Source organism: Borostomias antarcticus (genome assembly GCF_949987555.1).
Source record: "Borostomias antarcticus genome assembly, chromosome: 19".
Classification (NCBI taxonomy): Eukaryota; Metazoa; Chordata; class Actinopteri; order Stomiiformes; family Stomiidae; genus Borostomias; species Borostomias antarcticus.
This window is the reverse complement of record NC_140252.1, coordinates 15,327,773-15,349,779: the sequence shown is the minus strand read 5'-3', so window position 1 is coordinate 15,349,779 and position 22,007 is coordinate 15,327,773. Positions and strand designations below refer to the sequence as shown.

The window sequence follows — 22,007 nt, the reverse complement described above, 5'->3', positions numbered from 1 at the left end:
GATCAATAGGTTGCCATGCCACTCTTAGGAGGCCTTGCTCATAAACTTTTGGCTTGCTCTTTTGTAGAACCAACGTGACGAAGTAAACCATTTTACAGCGTAGTAACTGGGACGACGTGTGGTTTTAATTTGTTGCCACAGGGATTTCGAGGATTTCTAAAGTGACATCCACAGTTTTGACCAATGACCTGAGGGATATGCAGTATTGGCAACTCGACCTTTCACCTCTATCAAATCAGTTGACAGTTCCAGTGATTTACTTAGCCTGCAGATTCCTGGAGGTCAGACTCGCCAAGGTCAGAGGTCAGAAGCGACAGGGACTCTGTTTTTAAAAACAGTGCAGTAAAATTTTATTTTTTACCATGGTAGTGCTTGCATACATTTTCAGAGATCTATGAAAGATGGGTAAACATGTTACATTCATTGGCCACCAACAAAAATTAGAAAACAATTATAATTATTATAAAGGATAAACTGACCCTTTGTGAGACACAAAGAGACAATATAGCAATATAGATTTCACAGAAACAAAATAAAATCTGAATAAAAAAAACAATACTCTCAATTCATACACTTACACGCAAACTCTTCCCAATCTGCACTACTGCTGAAGTTTGGATATGAGTACAGGAATATGTCAACAGCCACGATGACCTGGTGAGTTTGAGGGGAAAGGATGGATCATTCAACCTCCCGACTGTTCCCAACCTTTCACCTGACAACCTGTATATCTCACTTTTAAAACAACTTAAAAAATGAAAAAAAATATAAAACAACACAACAAAAAAACATTGTCCGTAAAAGCAAACAACGACCAGGCTGCCTGAAGTTGGCTTACAGCCCGCAGTCATAACAGGTGAGTGCGGAGAGGCGTGCTGAACGTCAGGATAGAAACCTTCCGCCTGGCAAAGTAGTGCCTGATTGACACGTTACACTCCTGTGCTACGCTGTCTGCAGTGTCTGAATGAGCTCACACTTCCTCAAACCGCTTGATCCCATGGAACATCGCCGATGACACCCCCGCAGTACCAGGGGTTAAAGGTGACGTCAGACATGTGGCGCAGTGGCATCGCAAAGAGACGCTGGGAAGAAAACTGAATGAGAATCAATAATTGCATTCGCCCATTGATTGTGTTTGTCACTTGATATCGTGCACGCACCCGAATGACAACAGCCATTTGATATCAGACATTCATGGGTAGTACTGTAGGCGTGAAGAAAACAAATGTCAAATAAAACATAAATAAATGATGGATATGAATGGAAACCAGCGCTTCCCTCACAAACACTGTCCAACAGTAACTCAAGAACAGACAACCAGCGGTTCTAGTACCTTCTGAGGCCTCACAGGTGGTAACACACATTCATTTACAGACAGCACACTCTCACAAACACGCACACACACTCACACTGTACACCTGGGCTGTACCACTATCTCCATATGAAATAGTCTAAACTGCTAACCAGCTTACCTACAGGAAAACAGAATTAGCTTCGGTTAGAATGGAAAATACACAGAAGGACATAAACAGCTCATTAATCACGTTTGAAATACAGTATATAGCAATTTGTGCAAATAAAGGTTTTCAACAAGGAAAAATCTAACAAACATGACACAATGGCACACTTCCAGGTGTCCTGGTCTGACGGTGAGCTTGATAGCGTAAACTACCACACGTTTACAGACATTTAATAGTAATAGACAGGTTATGGAGAAACCTCTCAGAGTACCATAAAACTGGACCACAGTGACTCTTAATCTGCTCCAGTACTCTGAACCTCCTCTAGGTCCACACTGTACATTCATCTCGCCGGGTCCAGAACATTCATCAGAAACACGCCCCCCCCCCCCACCCCCCCCCATGCCGCTCCGTCCGGGGCGTCAGTTCTGGGGGGGTGGGGGGGGCGTCCTGGGAGATCCCAGCTAGCAAAAGCTGGAGGCTTCAAGGTTCAGGCCCAGTTCTTCACTATAGGCTCTTTGGCAAAAGCGGGCGGCCGTATCCTCCGCACGGCAAAGATTGGAACACGCGGCCGTCGATGCTGTCCCCTCTCCCTGGACGCTGTCCCCTCTCCCTGGACGCTGTCCCCTCTCCCTGGACGGTGTCCCCTCTTCCTGGACGGTGTCCCCTCTCCCGCCGGGGAACACACGGAACACCGTCCAGGTCCGTCTCGGTTTTTATGGAGCTTTCTAGATGGCTCAGGTATCGACTCATCATCCCGAACCCGTCACACAGGACAGGGGTGCAGAGACCATCACCTCACAAGATCAATGGAGGAGCCAAGTCACCTTCCAGCCAGGGCCTTGCCCTCAGAATGCAAAACGTGGGATTATAAGTGCAAATGTGGCCTCCCGCCCTCACAGAGAAGAGTGTATGTGCAGGTTAGGGTTGTGGCGTGCAGGTGGTCGGTGGTCGGGGGGTGGGGGAGGGGCGGGGGGTCCTAGGGACCAGGATGTTTACCCACTGGAATGAACTAGACGACAGAGAAGTAGGGGAGGCGGAAAAACAAGCACTGGTCCACAGGTCCGGTTACTAACAACGATGGTAGTCAAATCAAACCACCACATTCCCACACCCCTTTGATCCGGATGATGGAACCGTGTTCCTGGGATCTGCAGTACCAGTTCTCCAGGAGAGTTCCAGGATACTAACACCACACATCCCTCCATTCACAAAGGGGTATCTCTCAGTGGACTCCCCGCTGATCTACGGTTAACCCCGAAACTTTCCCCAAGTCCGCTTCCATCCGACTTCAGGGTTAGGGTTAGCTGACTCGGACATCCTCAAAGGTCGTCGCTGTGGCAACAATAAGCCTGTGCAGGTGCGTAGCTGGGGGGAGGGGGGGATGGGGGAGGAGCCATTGGGAGAGGAGGAGGGGCTGGGGGAGGGATGGACTGGTAGAGCGCTGGGATACGGTAGGAGTACAGCCAGTAATATGGTTTACAGGGGTAACCTGGTGGTCCTATCCAGGAAGCTGGGGGTCGGGAGCGCCCCTTTGTCTGAGCGAGCGTTTGTTTTGGGCGTATCTTCTGGGTGGGAGGAGTCGGGTCAGTCGTGGGAGGAGAGGAGTCGTCGTCGGGTCAGTTCTGGGAGGAGGAGCGGGTTCTGGGGTCGGGTCAGTTCTGGGGGGTGCAGTAGTAGTTCTGGGGGGTGCAGTAGTAGTTCTGGGGGGTGGAGTAGTAGTTGTGGTGGGTGGTCTGGATGTTGCCGTAGGCCAACAGCAGCGGGGCGGTGGAGGTCGGGGGGGCGCCGGCGGCGGGGGCCCCGGTCAGACTGCCGTTCTTCTGGATGGAGCCGTACCAGCTGGGGCCCAGCTGGGGAGTGGAGGACAGGACACTGCTGCAGAGGGAACAGGGGTTAACATCTCGACTTTTGAGAAGCCCCGCCCCACCTACGTTTGTACTCAGAAATATCACCTAACTTAACCTGACTCTTCCACAGAGAGTGATGAAGTTAGGGTTATGCCGGGCTCAGACTACAGGATTTTTGGGCCGATTTATCCCCGATTCACCCCTCCCGACAATTGAGGAGAAATCTGGTCTGGAACGTTGGTCGGGGCCGATGATCGGCCCAGATTATATTGTGAGGGGTTTACAGATCAAATCTTATACCTCCCGATCGGCTCGCAGACCCATCGGGGCGACCCCAATAATATCAAACATGTTTGATATTTAAGATTATTACGTCCCGACTTTACAAGTGAGACGGCGAGACCAGTGGTTCGTTGCTCCCTCGGGCACGATAAGATCCCGTAGTGTGTGATGAGCCGCTATTTTCAAATCTTGCTGTGTGTGCTTGTTTGAGATGCGCAAGAAGAATATCTGTTAACAATAATGTGCACGGAGGGTTAGGGTTAGTGTTTGAACCCTCCAGGCCCTAGTGTAGGTGATGGAGTCAGGGTTTGAACCCTCCAGGCCCTAGTGTAGGTGATGGAGTCAGGGTTTGAACCCTCCAGGCCCTAGTGTAGGTGATGGAGTCAGGGTTTGAACCCTCCAGGCCCTAGTGTAGGTGATGGAGTCAGGGTTTGAACCCTCCAGGCCCTAGTGTAGGTGATGGAGTCAGGGTTTGAACCCTCCAGGCCCTAGTGTAGGTGATGGAGTCAGTGTTTGAACCCTCCAGGCCCTAGTGTAGGTGATGGAGTCAGGGTTTGAACCCTCCAGTCCCTAGTGTAGGTGATGGAGTCAGGGTTTGAACCCTCCAGGCCCTAGTGTAGGTGATGGAGTCAGGGTTTGAACCCTCCAGGCCCTAGTGTAGGTGATGGAGTCAGGGTTTGAACCCTCCAGGCCCTAGTGTAGGTGATGGAGTCAGGGTTTGAACCCTCCAGGCCCTAGTGTAGGTGATGGAGTCAGGGTTTGAACCCTCCAGGCCCTAGTGTAGGTGATGGAGTCAGGGTTTGAACCCTCCAGGCCAAAGTGTAGGTGATGGAGTCAGGGTTATGGTCTGAACCCACCTGGCCCGCTCCCCACGGGCGTTGATGCTCCTGGAGAGGTCGTCGTCGCTGTCGTACCTCCGCGGGTTGTCAAAGAAGTAGGCCCTGGAGCTGAAGCTATGGCTGTTGATCATCCCTCCCGGAGCCTGCAGGAAAATACAACCAGTTACCCTCTTATACAACCCAGGACCCCGCCTGAAATCTCAAAAAATAAAATACATCATTCCTTCCTGGAATCTGGTTAAATGCTCATCTCTTATCTCTCTTATCACCTGTATATGAGGGGAAATGTACCTTCTGTTGTGGATTTTTTAGACAACACACCATAGAGGGAATCAGACCCACAATTGAGGGTCTGATAAAAGATGGGGTGCTTGTAAGCACAGAAAGTCACCAAGCATCACTCCCAATGTTCCCGATAAAAAAGCCACAACACTTCCACCTATCTGATTGATGTATGCTGTGTATAGGCCGCTAGAACACAAGAGCCAATCGGCTTCTTGGTCGCTGTACATAAACTTTATTGCGCCTGTATTTCTTGGTACAGAGTGCTAGCGTGTGTGGCCAGTATAGACTGGCAGCTCACCAGGTTCTGATTGGGCCTCTGGACTCTGAACAGGACCACCACCAGACTGGTGGGCAGCAGCTCCCAGAAGAAGAGGATGATGCCGAAGATGATGTAAGCCTCGCCACTGATCTTCTCCACATCCGCCTGTAAAGAGAACACACACACACAGGTACATAATTAAAATAGGAGAGAAAACATTTAATTCAAATATATAACATACGGTACATACCGTATTTACCCATAGATCTACACACATTTTTTTTTGCACATTCACACATTATTCAGAGACACGCACAAACACACTAATGAGTGGGTCGTATGCCCACCTCCCTCGTTCTCTGTAAAGCGCATTGTGTAGCCTCTGGGTATGAAATGCGCTATACAAATAAAGCTTTGATTGATTGATTGATTGACTAATCAGAGGTGTTGAAATAGACCACTAAAGCATTAGTAGAGTACAACGAGCAAGAGAGCTGGAAAGAACAGAGATTGACTGCATGTCAGATTAACATGAGGGTGTCCCTTCCAGACAGGAGATTTGCAGAGGAGACGGTGTGACGAGTGGAGACGAGTGTGTGGACAGATTAGGACATGGAGAAAGACATTTGGACAAGGACAACAACGAGTTAGACATGTCCAAACGGAAAGATAATCCCTTAGACATAAATAAATGAATATACACACACTCACAAACGTACACAAGCGTAGGCAAATACACATTGACGTACACCAATATAAATAAACACATGACGGAGAAGACACACAAACACGCACGCACAAACACACACATGCACACACACACACGCACAGCTCTGGTGCTGTGCGGGCTGGGCCATCTGTCTCAGGGGGAGAGCGCTATCTAGGTCAGCCGCACCAAGCAGCCAGGGAGGAAGATGGAGAGACAGAAAGACAGGGAGGGAGACAGGGAGGGAGACAAGGACATAGGGAGGAAGGGAAGGAGACAAGGAGACAGGGAGGGAGATAAGGAGATAAGGAGACAGGGAGGCAGGCAGACAGACAGACAGATAGGCCCTTGGCTGTGTTGGCCCTGCCTGGCTGGTTATTTATAGACAAACAAAGATCTTTCCCTCACAGAGCTCAGATCCTCCCAAATCCCCTCAAATGGATTGTTTCTGCTGCTTAAGCCAAGGGGCGACTTCACAGGGCTAAATATCCAGTATGGTACATACCATTAGCCTTGGTACAGATACACACACAGTGGGCTACACACAGTTACACACTGTACGTACACACACACACACACACACACAGTGCACTATAATAGATGATTAATTATGTCTGTGTGTAGGGTGGGTATCAAGGCAGCACACAGTAAGCTGTAGTTATCTGGGACACACTGGGGGTTTAAATACTTTCACACGCGTAAAGATACAGATAGAGAGAGAGAGAGAGAGAAAGAGAATGAGAGAGAAAGAGAGAGACAGACAGACAGACAGACAGACAGACAGACAGACAGACAGACAGACCTGGTCTGAGGGGTCAGTAGCTAGCCCACCTGGTCTGAGGGGTGAGTAGCTACTAGCCCACCTGGTCAGTAGCTAGCCCACCTGGTCTGAGGGGTGAGTAGCTAATAGCCCACCTGGTCAGTAGCTAGCCCACCTGGTCTGAGGGGTCAGTAGCTACTAGCCCACCTGGTCTGAGCAGTCAGTAGCTAGCCCACCTGGTCACTAGCAAGCCCACCTGGTCTGAGGGGTCAGTAACTAGCCCACCTGGTCTGAGGGGTCAGTAACTAGCCCACCTGGTCACTAGCAAGCCCACCTGGTCTGAGGGGTCAGTAACTAGCCCACCTGGTCACTAGCAAGCCCACCTGGTCTGAGGGGTCAGTAGCTAGCCCACCTGGTCAGTAGCGAGCCCACCTGGTCTGAGGGGTCAGTAGCTAGCCCACCTGGTCTGAGAGGTCAGTAGCTACTAGCCCACCTGGTCTGAGAGGTCAGTAGCTAGCCGACCTGGTCTGAGGGGTCAGTAGCTAGCCCACCTGGTCTGAGAGGTCAGTAGCTACTAGCCCACCTGGTCTGAGAGGTCAGTAGCTAGCCGACCTGGTCTGAGGGGTCAGTAGCTAGCCGACCTGGTCTGAGGGGTCAGTAACTAGCCCACCTGGTCTGAGGGGTCAGTAACCAGCCCACCTGGTCTGAGGGGTCAGTAACTAGCCCACCTGGTCTGAGATGTTGTACCAGCCGTAGTTGAAGGGGCTGGGCCGGTCCTCGGGGGACAGGGACACCACCACTAGGTTGTAGCAGGCCCTGGACGCGTAGAGCAGGATGACCAGCGCACCGATGGCCGTGGCCTGGCACACAGACGTCCCCTGGGGGGGGGGGGGGAGCGATGGACAGAGAGAGAGAGAGAGAGGAAGAGCTGGTGAGTGAAACCTTGGCTGGTTTAGAGGTGTTATGTCTGTGCAACATTCATGTTCAACACTCTAACGACCGGCTCGGAACCAGATGGTTGCATCCAGTCGCTTATACTGCTAAAAATGATGGAAGCTTTAATAATAACAGATTCAGTCAAACGCAATGAAGTTATTTCGCCGTCAAAAACCGTCATCCTACCTTGGACTCCAGGTAGACGTTGGCCGAGGACATTTTGGCGATCTTGAAGATGCAGACGGCGAGCGAGACAGCGCAGAGCACAAAGAGGCTGTCGTTGACCAGAACGCGCGCAAGTACCGCCCGCCTCACGCCGGCCTCGCCGCTGTCCCCCATCTCGCCCTGCACCAGCATGGCGCACGCCACGTTGACCACCACGAAGAACAGGCTGGCGAGGAGGAAGGCCAGCCGCATGGGAACCCTGTGGGAGGGAGGGAGGGGGAGAGAGAGAGAGGGGAAGAGGGAGAGAGAGGGAGAGAGATGGAGAGTGGGAGGGGAGGGAAGGGGAGAGAGAGAGGGAGGGAGGGAGATGGAGAGAGAGAGAAGCCGAGAGGGAGGGGAGGGAGGGAGATGGAGAGAGAGAGGGAGGGAGGGGGAGAGAGAGGGGGGAGGGAGATGGAGTGAGAGAGAGGGAGGGAGGGGGAGATGGAGGGAGGGAGAGAGAGGGAGAGATGGAGAGGGATGGGGATAGAGGGAGATGGAGGGAGGGAAGTGGAGAGGGAGAGAGGGATGGAGGGGGGAGACAAAGAATGACTTTGCTGAATGTTGTCGTTGAGAGCAGAGCAGCACTGATTCCATAAACCTCTCCCTTCACAGAGCTATCTTCTATAGTGCACGGAAACATGCTAGCCCTAACCCTGCAGGCTTAGCGCCCCTCCCCAGAGGAAGAGGGCACATTCTGGCATCATGGTGTGTGTGTGTGTGTGTGTTTGAGAGAGAGGGGAGATTTCAGAGGTCCTGGTGGAGGATGGGGGGTTGGTGATTTAAGCTCTCAGCTATTCACTCCACATCAGACACTAATCACCTGATCAAAGAGCTTAGTTGTCCAGGAATTGAGACCCCGCCTCCCTCCCATCAAACAGATGTGGTGCAGACGACATGGTCAGTGAGCAGCAGACCCGATCAAGTCAGCCTCTAACACTCTGGAGTACACTCTACTGCACTCTGGGACATTCTACTGTACTCAGGAACACACTCTACTGTACTCTGGAACACTCTACTGTACTTCGGAACACACTGTACTGTACTCTGGAACACTCTACTCTGGAACACACTCTACTGTACACTGGAACAAACTACTACATTCCTAAAGGCCGTTTCAGACGAGGAGCGATATCCGCGCATTGTAATTCATTTTCAATGAGAAAGGCGAGCGGACAATTTGGGGCGGAGCGGCAAGCGGGCGCGACCCCGTGAAATTGTCGCGCGCGTGCTCGTTTCGTGCACATGCCCGTCCGCGACAAGAGCTGAATTGTAGTCAGCTTTCCCCGCTGCGCGCAGGACGCACGTGTCCCCCGCTGATCCGAGCGGGAACGCAGGCGGAATATCGCTCCCCGTCTGAAACGGCCTTAACACTCCCTCAAACACTCTGATGTACACTGGAACACACTAAAGCCTGCGGTATGCTTGCTTTAAACTACACGTACGCGTACAAAAGATGGCTGCCTCGCGTCTCCTGCGTTCCTCTGGAGCGTTGGCTGTGGTTGGCTGTGCAGGCCCTCAGATTTGGGTATGGTAGGAAAACTCTTGAGTTTCAGTCCAACTTGTCCTCTCCTTCCCTAAGTCTCAGTGTCTCCATATCCTTCTGGCATTATGCGTAAAATGAAGTCAAAACGTTCCAATTCTTCTGTTCTCACATGGGATAACTACTGACTGAGATGCTCCTCACTCAACCAACCAACAGAACCCACTCAGAACCCAGGTGATTCAGATTCAGTGATTCAGATTCAGATTCAGTGATTCAGATTCAGTGATTCAGATTCAGTGATTCAGATTCAGTGATTCAGATTCAGACCTCAGGAGATGGCTCAGGATGAAATCACGTACTTGTATTTGTTGAGTTCAGGCGAGTACTTGGCTTTGGCTTTAAACATGACCTGTAGAGACGGGGAGGGAGAAAACAGTTATGCATGTCGTTACTGTCTATCTCCATGGTGAAGTGCTTCCGCACTGTGAGACGTGCGTACAGAGACAGCGCAGAATGGCGGCTAGCGATCTGGCGCGCTCCGGTGTCTGGGCTGGCAGGCCTCCGGTAGACAGCGACGGGCTTAAGGCCGGGCGCCAACATCGTCCTGGCAACCAGCCACAGAGGCTCCACTAGATATTACTAGTCAGCGTCTGATCGAAGCCCCGGCCCAGATTGGCCTAAATCTGGGCTTAATCTGCGGAGCTGGCCAGGGACCAGGACATTGAGGGGAGCAGAAGGGGGTACTCCTACCCCTCTCCTCCTCCGCCTCCTCCTCCTCTACCCTGAGCCAACATCTCTCTCTTCTTTGTTCCTCGTTGATGGTGAACGAGGCCCAGACCAAAGCAGTGGAGCTCAGTTTTTCCATTGCCTATCACAAGACTAGACAATATACATCTGTGACTGGACTGAAAACCACAATAAAACAGCGTGAGTTGTATTCGATCACAGGGACATCTCTGATATCTGTCTGATATCAAGCTGGAAAGGAGAAACAGAGAGAGAGAGAGAGAGAGAGAGAGAGAGAACAAGAAAGAAAGATAGAGAGAGAGAAAGAGAGACAGAACGAGAAAGAGCGATAGAGAAACAGAACAACTGAGACAAACATTTGTTAAGGCACGCACACGCGCACACACACACACACACACACACACACACACACAGATATGTAAACTCTTCCTCATACACATGAACACGGTTCATTTCCAAGAGCTCAAAAACACCACCTCTCAGGTCCTGTACCAACCTCACCATAAAACACACACCACCTACTGTACTCTAGTCTTGCACCAACGTCACTGTAAACAAACAGAAACTGTTCCCTGCATTACAGCCCCACCTCGTCATTGTGCTCTCAGGGCTGTTTCACACACATCAGGCCTATATCCACAATGCTAGGAACAGTCGTCCACATTTGGGTGAAATACTTTCAAATACTTTTGCTTGAGTCTGCCTGGAGTGTCAGCTGGGTGGGGTTTATATTTTGGGGGCAAGCCCATTGGTTCCACAATCGCGGGCGAGATCCACCTGGAACAGATGCGTATTTGAAATGACTTCAAATAGTATTTAGACCCTGATCGGCTAGAGTGTTTTCCTGTCACGATTCAGTGTGTGAGGGCCGGGAGAGTTAGGTGAGGCACATCAGTTCATTCACTTAGAATACAACTGTGAACTTTGCACGCTGTGTTGAAATTCCAGGACACCTTGAAGTCCTCTCATCAGAGGAGCTTCAAGAAGGGCAAGATTCCTCCTCACGGCATATATTTATACAGTAGGTCTATGTGAAAGTGTGTGTGTGTGTCTGTGTGTGTGTCCTGGTGTCAGCGTGTTGGGGGCTGGGGAGGATTAACTGTCAGGAAATATCTGGGTTTCCTAGACAGGTGGCAGCAGGGCTGTAGGAGACAGCTAGCCTCAAGGGACCATCCTGATCTAGTGTGCTCACACTCTGTCTCTCTCGCAAAACAGTCTGAACACTCTCCATAGAAAGCCGTTTGTGCCCAATCAGAACACAGCATTCTGTGAGGAAATACTGGCAACCTACGCCGGCCGTGGTTTAGGTGTGACGACAGTGAAAAGGCACGGTTTGTTCTAAAACAACAATGGCAGCTCCTTACATCTGAACTGGAGAGTTCAGATGTTTCTTAATTGAAAGAAGAGCAAAGAGCGGCAAAAGATGATTTCTCTCTTCTTTCGACTAGCTTCGGTAAAATTTAGATTTACCCGGTGATAGACAGACGGTTCATCCAATCACCTGCCTGTATTTTTTTTTGTGCCTGCCCTTGTTGAATTGAAAGTCAGCCTTAGGAAACTTTCTCAAAATTGTCAAGATAAACAAGAACAAGGGTGACAACAATGAGCTGGAGAAGCTGGTGAGCAAGATCCAGAGCGAGGTCACGGCAACACCTAGGCCTGGAGACCACAACCTTAATGAATATGCTCGTCACAAGGTCAGAGAGCACTAGTGCGACTCTTCTTAAACCAATCTCTAGCCTCGTACCAGGGGGCGCCATCGCCAAGCCGTCACTGGCCTTGCCTGCAGAACATTGGCAGCGCTGACAGAAAACAAACCACGCTTGGGCTGGCTGTGGAGCAACACCACAAGCGTGGCAGTTCAGAGCTCATTAAGACTTGGCACCCAGCTTGGCATCATAAGCGCCTATGATGAAGTGTTGCGTTTCCGCAAGTCAGCGGCCAAGTTTTTGTCGGACAACCAGTCGGGTTACCGCAAGAAACTCGGCCTGAGCACGGAGTCCGACTAGTACGTTGCGAGCTTGAGACAGGAAAGATCCCTCGACTCGAGAAACACGAGATGTCCTCTCTGTGACGCACAGCTGGACCTCCGTACGGGGCCTTCCGAGCTGAACCCGCCTCCGCTTTCAGTGAAATCTCCGTCTGCTCCTCGCACAAAGGACCACAAGCGGACGAGGAGAGGAAGTGCCAGGGAAGTCCCCTTCCATGCTGAAGAGCTATTCTTCGCAATGCCACAAACAAGAGTCTGCTCGCCAACGTCCTATGCGTCTGGAAGGCATTGATTGAGCAGCATGGCCAGTGTGTGGAACTCCAACCTCCCCCAGACAAATCAAGCTCAGTTTCTTCTATGCAACAGTAGAGTCCGTTCTCCAAATGGCTGTGAATGCTGGACCCTGAAGCCCATCCTGGAGTCCCTAGATGGGTGCTACACCAGAATGGTGTGCAGTACTTAAAGGATTAGTAAAGGGAAAACGCATGTTTAGCCCTGTTTTAAGGTTACTTATGATCATATACAATGGTTCAGATCAAAACGTTGACAAAACTAGCACTTTTGAGAAAGTCTGATAATTGCTCTACCACTGTTTTGGTTATACAATGGATGTGGGTGGGCATCTTGAAAAATCTTTCAAAAACATGTTAAACTCTCGATTTCAACATCAGCAAGAGTGAGCATGTTACCAACAAGCATCTGTATGGGGGGGTCACCAAGGCTGAGTGAGAAAATAGCAGCCAGGAATATGAGACTAGTGGGTCACTGCCAGAAACCAGGAACTACCAGCCAGCAAACTGGTGCTGTGAGAGCCAACACACTGGCATCCGTCACGAGGGCGTCCCACAGCATACGTGGATGTACTCAAGAAAGGTACAGGAGCGGAAGGTACCGTCGAGCTAGCCAGACGTATAGAGGATCTGGAGGAGCCGATGGAGGGCTCGCCCGAGGACGCCCTAGAGAGACTCCGTATCTCCTCCACTCTCCTGAACACCACACGCATCCTGACCCAACACCCTGAGGCATTGCTGCCACCCTAGATCCATCTACAATCTATTATACTCCATAAAGGTCATAATACTGTGTTCCTGTTCTGGTTTCATCTTATGAACAGTGACAATGCAATAAAAGTTTTTGTTTGACCTTTTGACCTTCAGTTTGATCTTGACGTTGACCCTATAAATCCCCAAAATAACTCCAGAAATGGACTTCCTGCCCTCAAAACCCTCTAAAAAAAGGTATTACACGACTCTCTAGGTCAGGGGTGCCCAATATGTCGATTGCGATCACCATGTGGATCGCAGAGGCAATGCTGGTAGACCTCGAGACATAAAAAAAAAAAAAAGCCATTTAAAAACAAAAGCCATTTAAAAAAAGGTTACTTGACGTGCGTTGAAGCTGATGTGCGGAGGCAAATTAAATAGACAGTCATGTCACCCCTCTTTATCTAGATGAGCAACATTTGCCTCCTGCTACTTTGTAGATTACAATTGTTGTACAGTTTTGTCCTGCAGTTTAGCTGGCTAGCTGAGTATTCTGTGGGCTGTGGGCTGATTTAATCACTTTTAGGGTTGTAATGGGCTGTAGTTACAAAATCTGTTTTGTACCACGACAAACTAAAGGGCTGATAGTAGTAACTCGATACTCTGAAGAAAAAAAAACTCTGGATTATGCAACGCTGAATGACTCCTTTCAGTGCAAGTCACCAGAGTAATATTGTGCTGTGTGTTGTGATTTGTGTGACTGAATCGGTTAAGCTCTGACAACTGAACTGTAAAGATTGTACAAGGCACAACAAAGTTAGCCTCCTTTGGACTTCCAGTGTTAAGTAATTGGTACTGTAGCTTGATTGATAAATGTATTCTTTGATTTTGAAACAGTAGCCTTAATGTTGTTGTTTTTTCGTTAAAAAAAAAAGTGTTTTCAGCAATGGAATTCTTTTTAATGTAAGATAAGACTTCAATGAGACATGAATTAAAACCTATAGCGATTGTAAAGTAGATATTGGTTGTCAGGTGACTGGTTGTCAGGTGTACAGTAGGTGCGTGGGGCGTACCATATTTTTACTCCGCGGGGGAGGGCTATAGGGTGAGCCTCACTTAGGCTGGGGGCGGGGGGGTCTGCTCAAGCTTAAGTCAAGAACGAGACCTAATGCTGGAATGTTAGAGAGCATTATAATACCAGACTGGAAAATTGGCACAACTGGCCAAAGAAATGCAACTAAAGCAGAAGAAAGTGAGGTGGAGATCCATGTTGGAGATACCCCATGCTCCCAGGGGGGCCAAGAAGAGCAAGTAGGCTGCTTGTCTGCTGCTTGGCTCCGACAGCGCCACAGATCACAGCGCCCTCCCCAGGGGTACACACCATTAATGTACAGAACCCTCTCCAGGGATATAGAATATTAATTTAGAGTAAAATAGAGCAGCATAGACCAAAATAAACAGTGAATACAATAAAATATAGAAACTGTTCTATACTGTGTCTAATGTCCCTGGAGACAGCTGTCTCTCTCATACAGGCACGCACGCACACACACACACACACACACAACACACACACACACACACACACACACACATAACACATCCATCACTCAAGTGCACGCACGCACCCACCCACGCATGCACACACACACACACACACACACACACACACAGTCACACTCACACACACACACACACACACACACACACACACACACACACACACAACACATCCATCAAGTGCCAGGTGCAGTGCCTCCTGGATGACGAGTCCCTCTCCTCTACATCTGAAAGCAGTAAACACTAGAACTGGTGCTCAGAGAGCACAGACATCCGCCCATGAATGCATTCCGTGGCTCTGTGTGCGCACATGCGTGCCAGCTCGACATGTTTGGGGCAGGCCGACTGGTTGCCCCGGCACTCCGAGGCCTCTGCAGGGCACCTCCCAAACCTGGTCTAAAAAAATGAATGGAAGTTAATGGCCGGCCGTGTTTGGGGCGGCTCGTGGACCCGCCTCGTGATTCGGATCCGCTCCAGAATTTAATGGGTTCTAAGTTGGCCCGTGCTACGCCCCTCCCCCAAGTTTCATGAAAATCAGTCTGACAGTTTTTGCGTAATCCTAGTCTAAAAAATGAATGGAGGTGAATGGACAAACCACACACACACACACACACAAAGTGACTGGAGTGTCCACAATTAAATTATTCTCCTGCTCTTAACCCATCCCGCCATCGTTCCCCCTAAGGGCGGCAGCGTGCATGAGCGGCGCCCGGGGGGACCAACCAAGTTCTCCTGTCAGTCTTCTTCAGGGACAGACAGCGTTAGTGAGATGTTCCTCTGCATGTTTTTCCATATTGGGTTCTTTTGAGAGGAAACCCTTGCGAACACAGGGAGAACATGCAAACTCCACACAGAAAGGCCGGCAGACCTTCTTGCTGTGATGCGACAGTACAAGTACAGAACTGTTTTGTTTTTACTGATTGTTTTTCACCCAGTATAGAGTTTCCCCTGTGGATTATTCTCTTTCTCTCCTCGTGCGTCATTATATGTTCCCTTCCTCAAAGTTATTCTCAGACTGAGCATGTGATCATTTCCAAATGTGTCATATTACTGACCGTTAAGAAACAATACGATCTCAAGTTCCACTAAATACTGTGGTGGCTGTGTGTGTGTGTGCGTGCCGGTGTATGTGCGTGTGTATTAGATCTGTCAACTGAGCTCAGAAATTATATTAGACTTGCAGTACCACTTTACATTACAGCTTGGTAATAACAGGGTAATACCAGGGTAATACCATGGCAATTACCATTAGTTACTAGTAGTAGTTACCTGTGTAGTTACCCCCCAATCCCTTCCTAACATCCTATTTAAGCCCATGATTTGTTAGATGGAAACAGAGACGGTAGTTTCTGTATTATCATATTATCACCGAGCTGTAATGTAGTGGTACCCAACTTTCCGTCTTAAATATTTTCGGAAAATCAAATCTATTCGATTATTGGTATTATATAATTTTGCACAGAAAGTGATCCATACAATGGAACTGACCAGTCCTAATTCTATCCACAACAGAGCGCTTGACGCCTATTGTCAAGTACAAGCATCAACTGTAATGTGAACTAATATTTTGTGAACTAATATTTTGTGTTCGGCTTGTTCACAGGATTCAAGTAGCTTATGGAAGTAATACCCAGTCACCATGGGTGACATTTGTGCAAACAGGGTTCTTTTATTAGGCCTATAGCCTAGCAAACTGAAAACAAAACAAGAGTTATAGCCAATCGTGCTGATCCACTTTCAGCGCTTGTTTACAATATTGAAAATATCACAGAAGTAAAGCATTTCCTTGTCACCTAGATACAGTAGATAGATGGCTGTTTTTTGGCCATGTTGAAAAGAATGAATACTAACGTGTAATGTGTTTTAGCATGATTAGAATATGGGCGGGACTTGGGAGGCTGTGTGACACGCAATTTTGCAGTAGCCTACTAATTGAATCTAATTTTTTATTTTTTTTATAGATCAACTGCGCGTTCTTTCTTAAAGTCGACGACTAGTCGAAGTTCGCGTGGCCTATTTATTTGACAGCCCTAGTGTGTGTGTGTGTGTGTGTGCGTTCCTTTTCAACACAATCCCACCTTAACTAAAGCAGTTAGACTTAGACAGTTAGACCCAGAGACATTTACCCAGCATCCCTGTTGCGCTGCAGGAGAAGCTCCCTCCCAGTCTGACCCCTGGCAGGCAGCCTGGCAGGCAGCCAGTAAGACTACCACAGATCTGCACCAGCTAAATCCCTCCACTGCCAATTATGCAGAATCATACAAACACAAACCAGCTAACCTCAGTACAACCTACCTCCTACCTCTCTCCCTACAACTCAGCAGAATAAAGAACTTGGCGTCATAGGTTAGGACAGCTATAATAGGGCAACTGTGAAACACTCACTCACTCATACACATGCCAGAGCGCACAAACATATAAACACACACACATACACACGGTAATGTGTCTCTGTCTGTCGCTGGGTGAGTGTGACAGATGAATCAGCGTGACAGATAAGTTTCCTCCAGATGGATGTCTTTCTGTGCTTCTCTTAACATGTTTATGGGGTCAACAACCACTTCCTGTTTACGTCTTCCTTCTCATTAGGGTAAACAAGTCTCTCGGGGCTGGAGAGCATCTCTTCCTGCTGGCTAATGTCACACTGTAAATGAGGCTTAACTCTAATTTGCGGGGAAATAACAGGTAACCTCAGGGTGGGAGACCTACAAACCTCTGTTAACCGTGTCTTGTAGACTTTTATTGTTGTTTTTTCTCTTATGCAATGTGATGTTTGTTTTTGTATGTGGTGAGCTCCATGACCGGACAGGAATAAGACCTGCAGGGAGGGGTACTCAGAGGTCACAGTCAGGACAGAGGTCAACAGGTTCACACAGCTATCTGCACTGCCGGCAGGGTCAATGAGGCTTGCACTGTGTGACCGGGATTAACTAGGCCCCATTCACAACCAGGGCTGATTGGCTGTGAGCGTCACCTGACTGGCAGAACTCTTTAACTCAATAAATCTCCCAGGCTGAACAGTTTAAAGAATGAGAGCGCTTCGGCACTCCAACCCAGGGCCCAGAGAGACTGGAGGTTGCCGGCAGAAAAACCTGTTTGTCAAAACCTGGGCCGGACACCCAGGCATAGGTCTCAGCAGTACCTGACTCCCTCCCTACCTCCCCTCCCTGAAACAGCCCTGTGTGTTTGTGGGTCATCACAATGAACATGGTATTATTGGTCACGGATGATGAAGCATTTCCGAGCCATTCCCCCCGGACAAGTACAGCATTCCGGAGGAGAAGCAAACGGCATTCCTGGTATTAAAAAAGAAACAAGCAACGTCCCGATCGAACCTGAGCTCATCTCCTCCATCTCTGCTCCCTGTCTGTTGGTCAGGCCTGCTTGGCCACTTCCACCGTGGCGCAGTAGGCAGCCTGGTATGCTGCTCTGCCAGGGTGCCCTGGCTGTGGCCTAGTTACACATTAACTAGCCCAACTCCACACCTCGACTTGTGATGCCACACCACAATCACACAAGGCCGCCCTGAACAATGACAGAGACAATATTAGGCTAATCATTACCGTACGTCTAAGCCTGTCGCTTGGATTCAACATCAGATAAAACCACACTGTTCATGAAACAATTTCGATATGAAATAGCCTATAATTTAAGAAGGGTGCTTTCATGTACAGCTGTTGAGATTAGGGTCTTCATATTACATCTAAAGACCTATTGAAGTGGTCAAACTAACATAACATTCAACCTACTTGTCAAGCTGCTACAGAAACAGGATTCTCAATTCGGTCCCTATTCAAGATAGATATGTTTCTCGAAATCTTCGCTGACCCACAGCCAGTCATTACTGCGTCAGTGGTAGATAACAAAACCAGATAACTTGTTGTGCCTGTTTATTCACTTGTTGTTGTCTTGTTTATTCTCAGGTATCCGAACTCTCCAAAATCCCCTGAGATCTGGAGGAAGTCTCTTTAGTGTCTCTGAATCGATGGCTCGGAACGAGATGCCTTTTTATGACGATGTCGGCAGTCAAGCGATTGCCATGTTCCATTTCTCACTTCCCCTGTCGTCCTGCTCCCTCTGTCCTCACCTTGCTGAGCACAAACCACCAGTCAGCTGTCATCGACGCATTGATCAGCAGCACCAAAGGAAATTTACCCAGATCAAATGTGTGAGGGAATAGCAGCTATGTAAACAGTTGGTATTCAAGCCACATAGAGGAGTAATTTGGTATTTAACACCATAATCCCTGTTATAAGGTTATTTACGATCATATACAATGGGTCCATATACAAATGTTGACAGACTTTTCACTCAAGATATTAGTGATCATTGCTCATGTCACAGAATAGTACACAATGGATCTCTATAGGCATATAGGCTCATAGAGAACCATCAGCTAATATGAGCCTATATGCCCATAGAGTTCCAGCGTGTACTTAGCTGTGACACGAACAATGAGCACTAATATCTCAAGAGTGCAAAGTCTGTCAATATTTTTATATGGACCGTTGTATATGGATTGTAAATAACCTTATTACTGGGCTTATGATGCTAAATACCAAACTACTGGTGAAGGGCTGAAACTATTATAATTGGTCATCAATTTGTCACTGTCACTTTAGAATGTTGAGAGAGGAGTGAGGGAAGGGGAGAGAGAGAAAGAGAGAGAGATAAACTTTACGAGGGGAAGACAAGCACATGACACCAGGCCATGACACATGTGATGACAAGGAGGCCTTGACATGTGGACACTATGTGGACATGGGCACCCGCGCGCACACACGCACGCAAGCACGCACGCACACCCTGTTTCAACAGCTCTAGTCCTAACCTGTCAAGGGATAACTCATGACCTAGGCATGTTATGTTATTGTGTCTTGTATAGTTGACCTACTTTCAATGCTGTCATAATGCAGCATAGGTCCATAAAGAATTATGGTTTCGGGGTGTACATCCAGCAGGATGAAATACCCCTACATTTCCACTAACAAACAACGTGTTTCCATCATCATATATTTGACAAACGATAGTCAATAAGAGGTAAATTCCATTGCCAGGAATCTCAATCCAATTTCCCTCCCTCCTATTAAAACAACCCGTTCTGCATCCTTCCTTGCCTATTCTGCAAACCCTCTGAGTCTCACGAAGCTGTTTTTCCTTTTCAGTTTTCAGACCCCAGGTGATTTGTGATATTGTGTGAGGCATTGCTCTCTCGCTCCGTCTCTCGCTCTGTCTCTCTCTCTCTCTCTCTCTCTCTGTCTCTCTCTCTCTCTCTCTCTGTCTCTCTCTCTCTGTCTCTATCTGTCTCTCTCTCTCTCTCTCTCTCTCTCTCCCTCTCCGTCTCTCTCTCTCTCTCTGCAATCCTCCTTTTGTTGTGCCTGGAATAGTACTGGGCTGAGAGATGGGGTGATGTAATGCTTCTGCAGGTGCCTCTGATTGGCTCTCCCGTTTAAATGCCAGCTCCTCCAGCAGGCTTGGCAGCATCAGTGCGCTGCCTCTCGCTTCAGATGCGTGCTGACGAGAGGAGGGGGCATCGCTCAGATCCACGGGGACAAAAAAAAAGTCACAAACACACCCCTCTCCCAGATTCTCTCCACTCTAGGTGCTGTTGTCGAGAGGCAGAGAGGGGACAGCAAGGCGGCTGCGGATGACTGAGGCTGCCAGCCCAGTTCTGCCCTGGGACACTTAAGGCCCACGGGGTTGATGGGAGTAGGTCTTCCTGGATGATGGGGTAGGCCTACATTGTTGACGGAGTAGGCCAAGTTGTACTGGGTGACAACAACCCACCGTCAAAAAAGACATGACAATGTGGGCTTTATCACTGTAGGGAAGGTTGAGGGCAGGAACCTCGGTATTTTCAGAGCAGATTGGGTATTGTAAGCCCTGGGAAGTCTGGTTGCCAGGTAGGCTATATGATTATGATGCCAGGAGATTCTATAGGTGAAACCATGTGACTAGATCTATCAGGTCTATGAGGAAACTGGAGTCATCGACTTGAACAGGCTTGGCCTCACTGGCTTGCATGACAGCAATATTTGTTTTCTAGTCAGCAGGAATGATGGGGCAACATGCCGCTCACTACAGATAACGGAGGTAAAAGCCTGCATCCAGTAAGCAGTCTTCATTTTAACCATTTTGGCTGGGAGACTTTTGAGAAGGCAGTTCTACGTTATCTTAGTTTCAGTCCAGTCTAATGTTCACAAGTCATCATTAATGATGACAACATGATGACACAACAATCCTAATCACAAGACAGGCATATCCTTGATCACGTGACACCAAATACCGACCATTCTTTTTTCATGAGTAGAAAAACGATTCTTATAATTTAGTTTTACAATGTGGTTTTTTGCATAATCTGCCTCGTTTCTGTCTCGCAGGGGGTAATCTGAGAATGCATGGCCTTGATAGACGTGGTTTTCCAGGAGAGCCTGGTAGCTGTCCAAGGGTCCGAGTTCAGAGCATGCCCCAGATCAGTCTCTGATCAACATATGCTGTTGTCAACAACTGTGACTGACTGCGAGCACTGACCACTTGCGCAGGGGGGCAAGGGCAGCGGGCAGGACGGGATTCGTTTTAAGTGAGGCTGACAGGACAATAGGGGGTTTGTTTGTCCGCTACTGATTAGGACATGTCGATGCATGGATTTGGACATGCAATATGCTGAAAATTTAAAGAGGCACTCGACCTGATATCACACATTCACCATATACATACACCTATAATGAGAAACACCACTTACCTGTGCAAAATAAAGATTTAGCAGACACAAGGTGAAGAATTGCAGGCATACTGGGAAACAGTATAAAAACCAGTAAGGCAGAGGCTGCAACTGGTTCGCTTGGACAACGTTCTTGAAGTAGAAAGAAAACAATGTAGTCCTTAGCGCCGACCACAGCAAGCAGAGAAAAAGAAAGACACTCTGGTAGCTGAAGCGCTTGTGTCCGTAGTGCAAAATGAGCCAAAGTTGCAGGTAAACAAACACAAAAAGCAAAGAATATAAGACCGTGTACACAATGGTGAGCCCGAGCTCCACGTACGGAGGGACCGCAGCTCGAATCGGTTCGTCAGATGAGTCCGTTACAGACGTGAAAACACTGAGGCTAACCTGTTTATCTGAAAACAACATTGCGAAATATTTAGTCACACAATGCTAGCTTCAGTAAGACTACGAGCTGCTATTGCAAAAAAAAATAATGGGGTCAAACTTTTAATATTTTCCCCACGAATTGGTTCAAAAACAAAATAGTCCACTAAAATCAGGGTCTAGTTATCTTATTCTTAAAACAACTACCCTAATTAGCTAACTAGATTAATTCATTCGAGGGTTCGCAACAGCACAAACGACTGCACGGCCAGTTATAAAAACAGACAAACAAGAAAAAACCATCCAGAGAACCCCCCAATCTCTGCAAAGCAGCTCCTCTGCAAAAAACAACTCGGAGGGGAAAAAAAGAGACGTGATGCAGGGAGCGATCAGCTGGTTGAAGCTGCAACTAGGACCCGCCTCCCGACCAATGATATGCAACCGGGCACCAGTTCACATCTTCCGCCATCTTGGCTCTATATTCGTTACATTTCTAATTTAAGTCCTCCCTTTAGAAGCCAACATGGCAACCGGTTTCAGTAATAAGTCCTATTGTACATGTCTTTCACCACC

General features: G+C 48.5%; 1 protein-coding gene across 1 annotated transcript; it reads right to left on the bottom strand.

Annotated features, from left to right (window-relative positions):
* Positions 1 to 371: 371 nt before the first annotated feature.
* On the bottom strand, positions 372 to 21,720 carry gpr137c (G protein-coupled receptor 137c). The gene is made up of 7 exons (XM_084453438.1): positions 21,090 to 21,720; positions 9,427 to 9,476; positions 7,564 to 7,801; positions 7,170 to 7,319; positions 5,015 to 5,140; positions 4,450 to 4,574; positions 372 to 3,338 (listed from the first exon to the last, which is right to left on the bottom strand). Exons 1-7 carry the CDS (start codon positions 21,474 to 21,476, stop codon positions 3,116 to 3,118), a joined length of 1,299 nt encoding a protein of 432 aa, XP_084309564.1. The 5' UTR covers positions 21,477 to 21,720; the 3' UTR covers positions 372 to 3,115.
* Between the last annotated feature and the right edge of the window lie 287 nt (positions 21,721 to 22,007).

What these genes read in the sequence shown, in the direction of transcription:
- gpr137c (XM_084453438.1), bottom strand. Translation starts at nt 21,476, where the DNA reads ATGTTGTTTTCAGATAAACAGGTTAGCCTCAGTGTTTTCACGTCTGTA. An exon ending in TAAATCTTTATTTTGCACAG is followed by an intron (nt 9,477 to 21,089) that starts GTAAGTGGTGTT and finishes CCGTCTCTACAG; the next exon opens with GTCATGTTTAAAGCCAAAGC. An exon ending in GGTACAACATCTCAGACCAG is followed by an intron (nt 5,141 to 7,169) that starts GTGGGCTAGTTA and finishes TTCTCTTTACAG; the next exon opens with GCGGATGTGGAGAAGATCAG.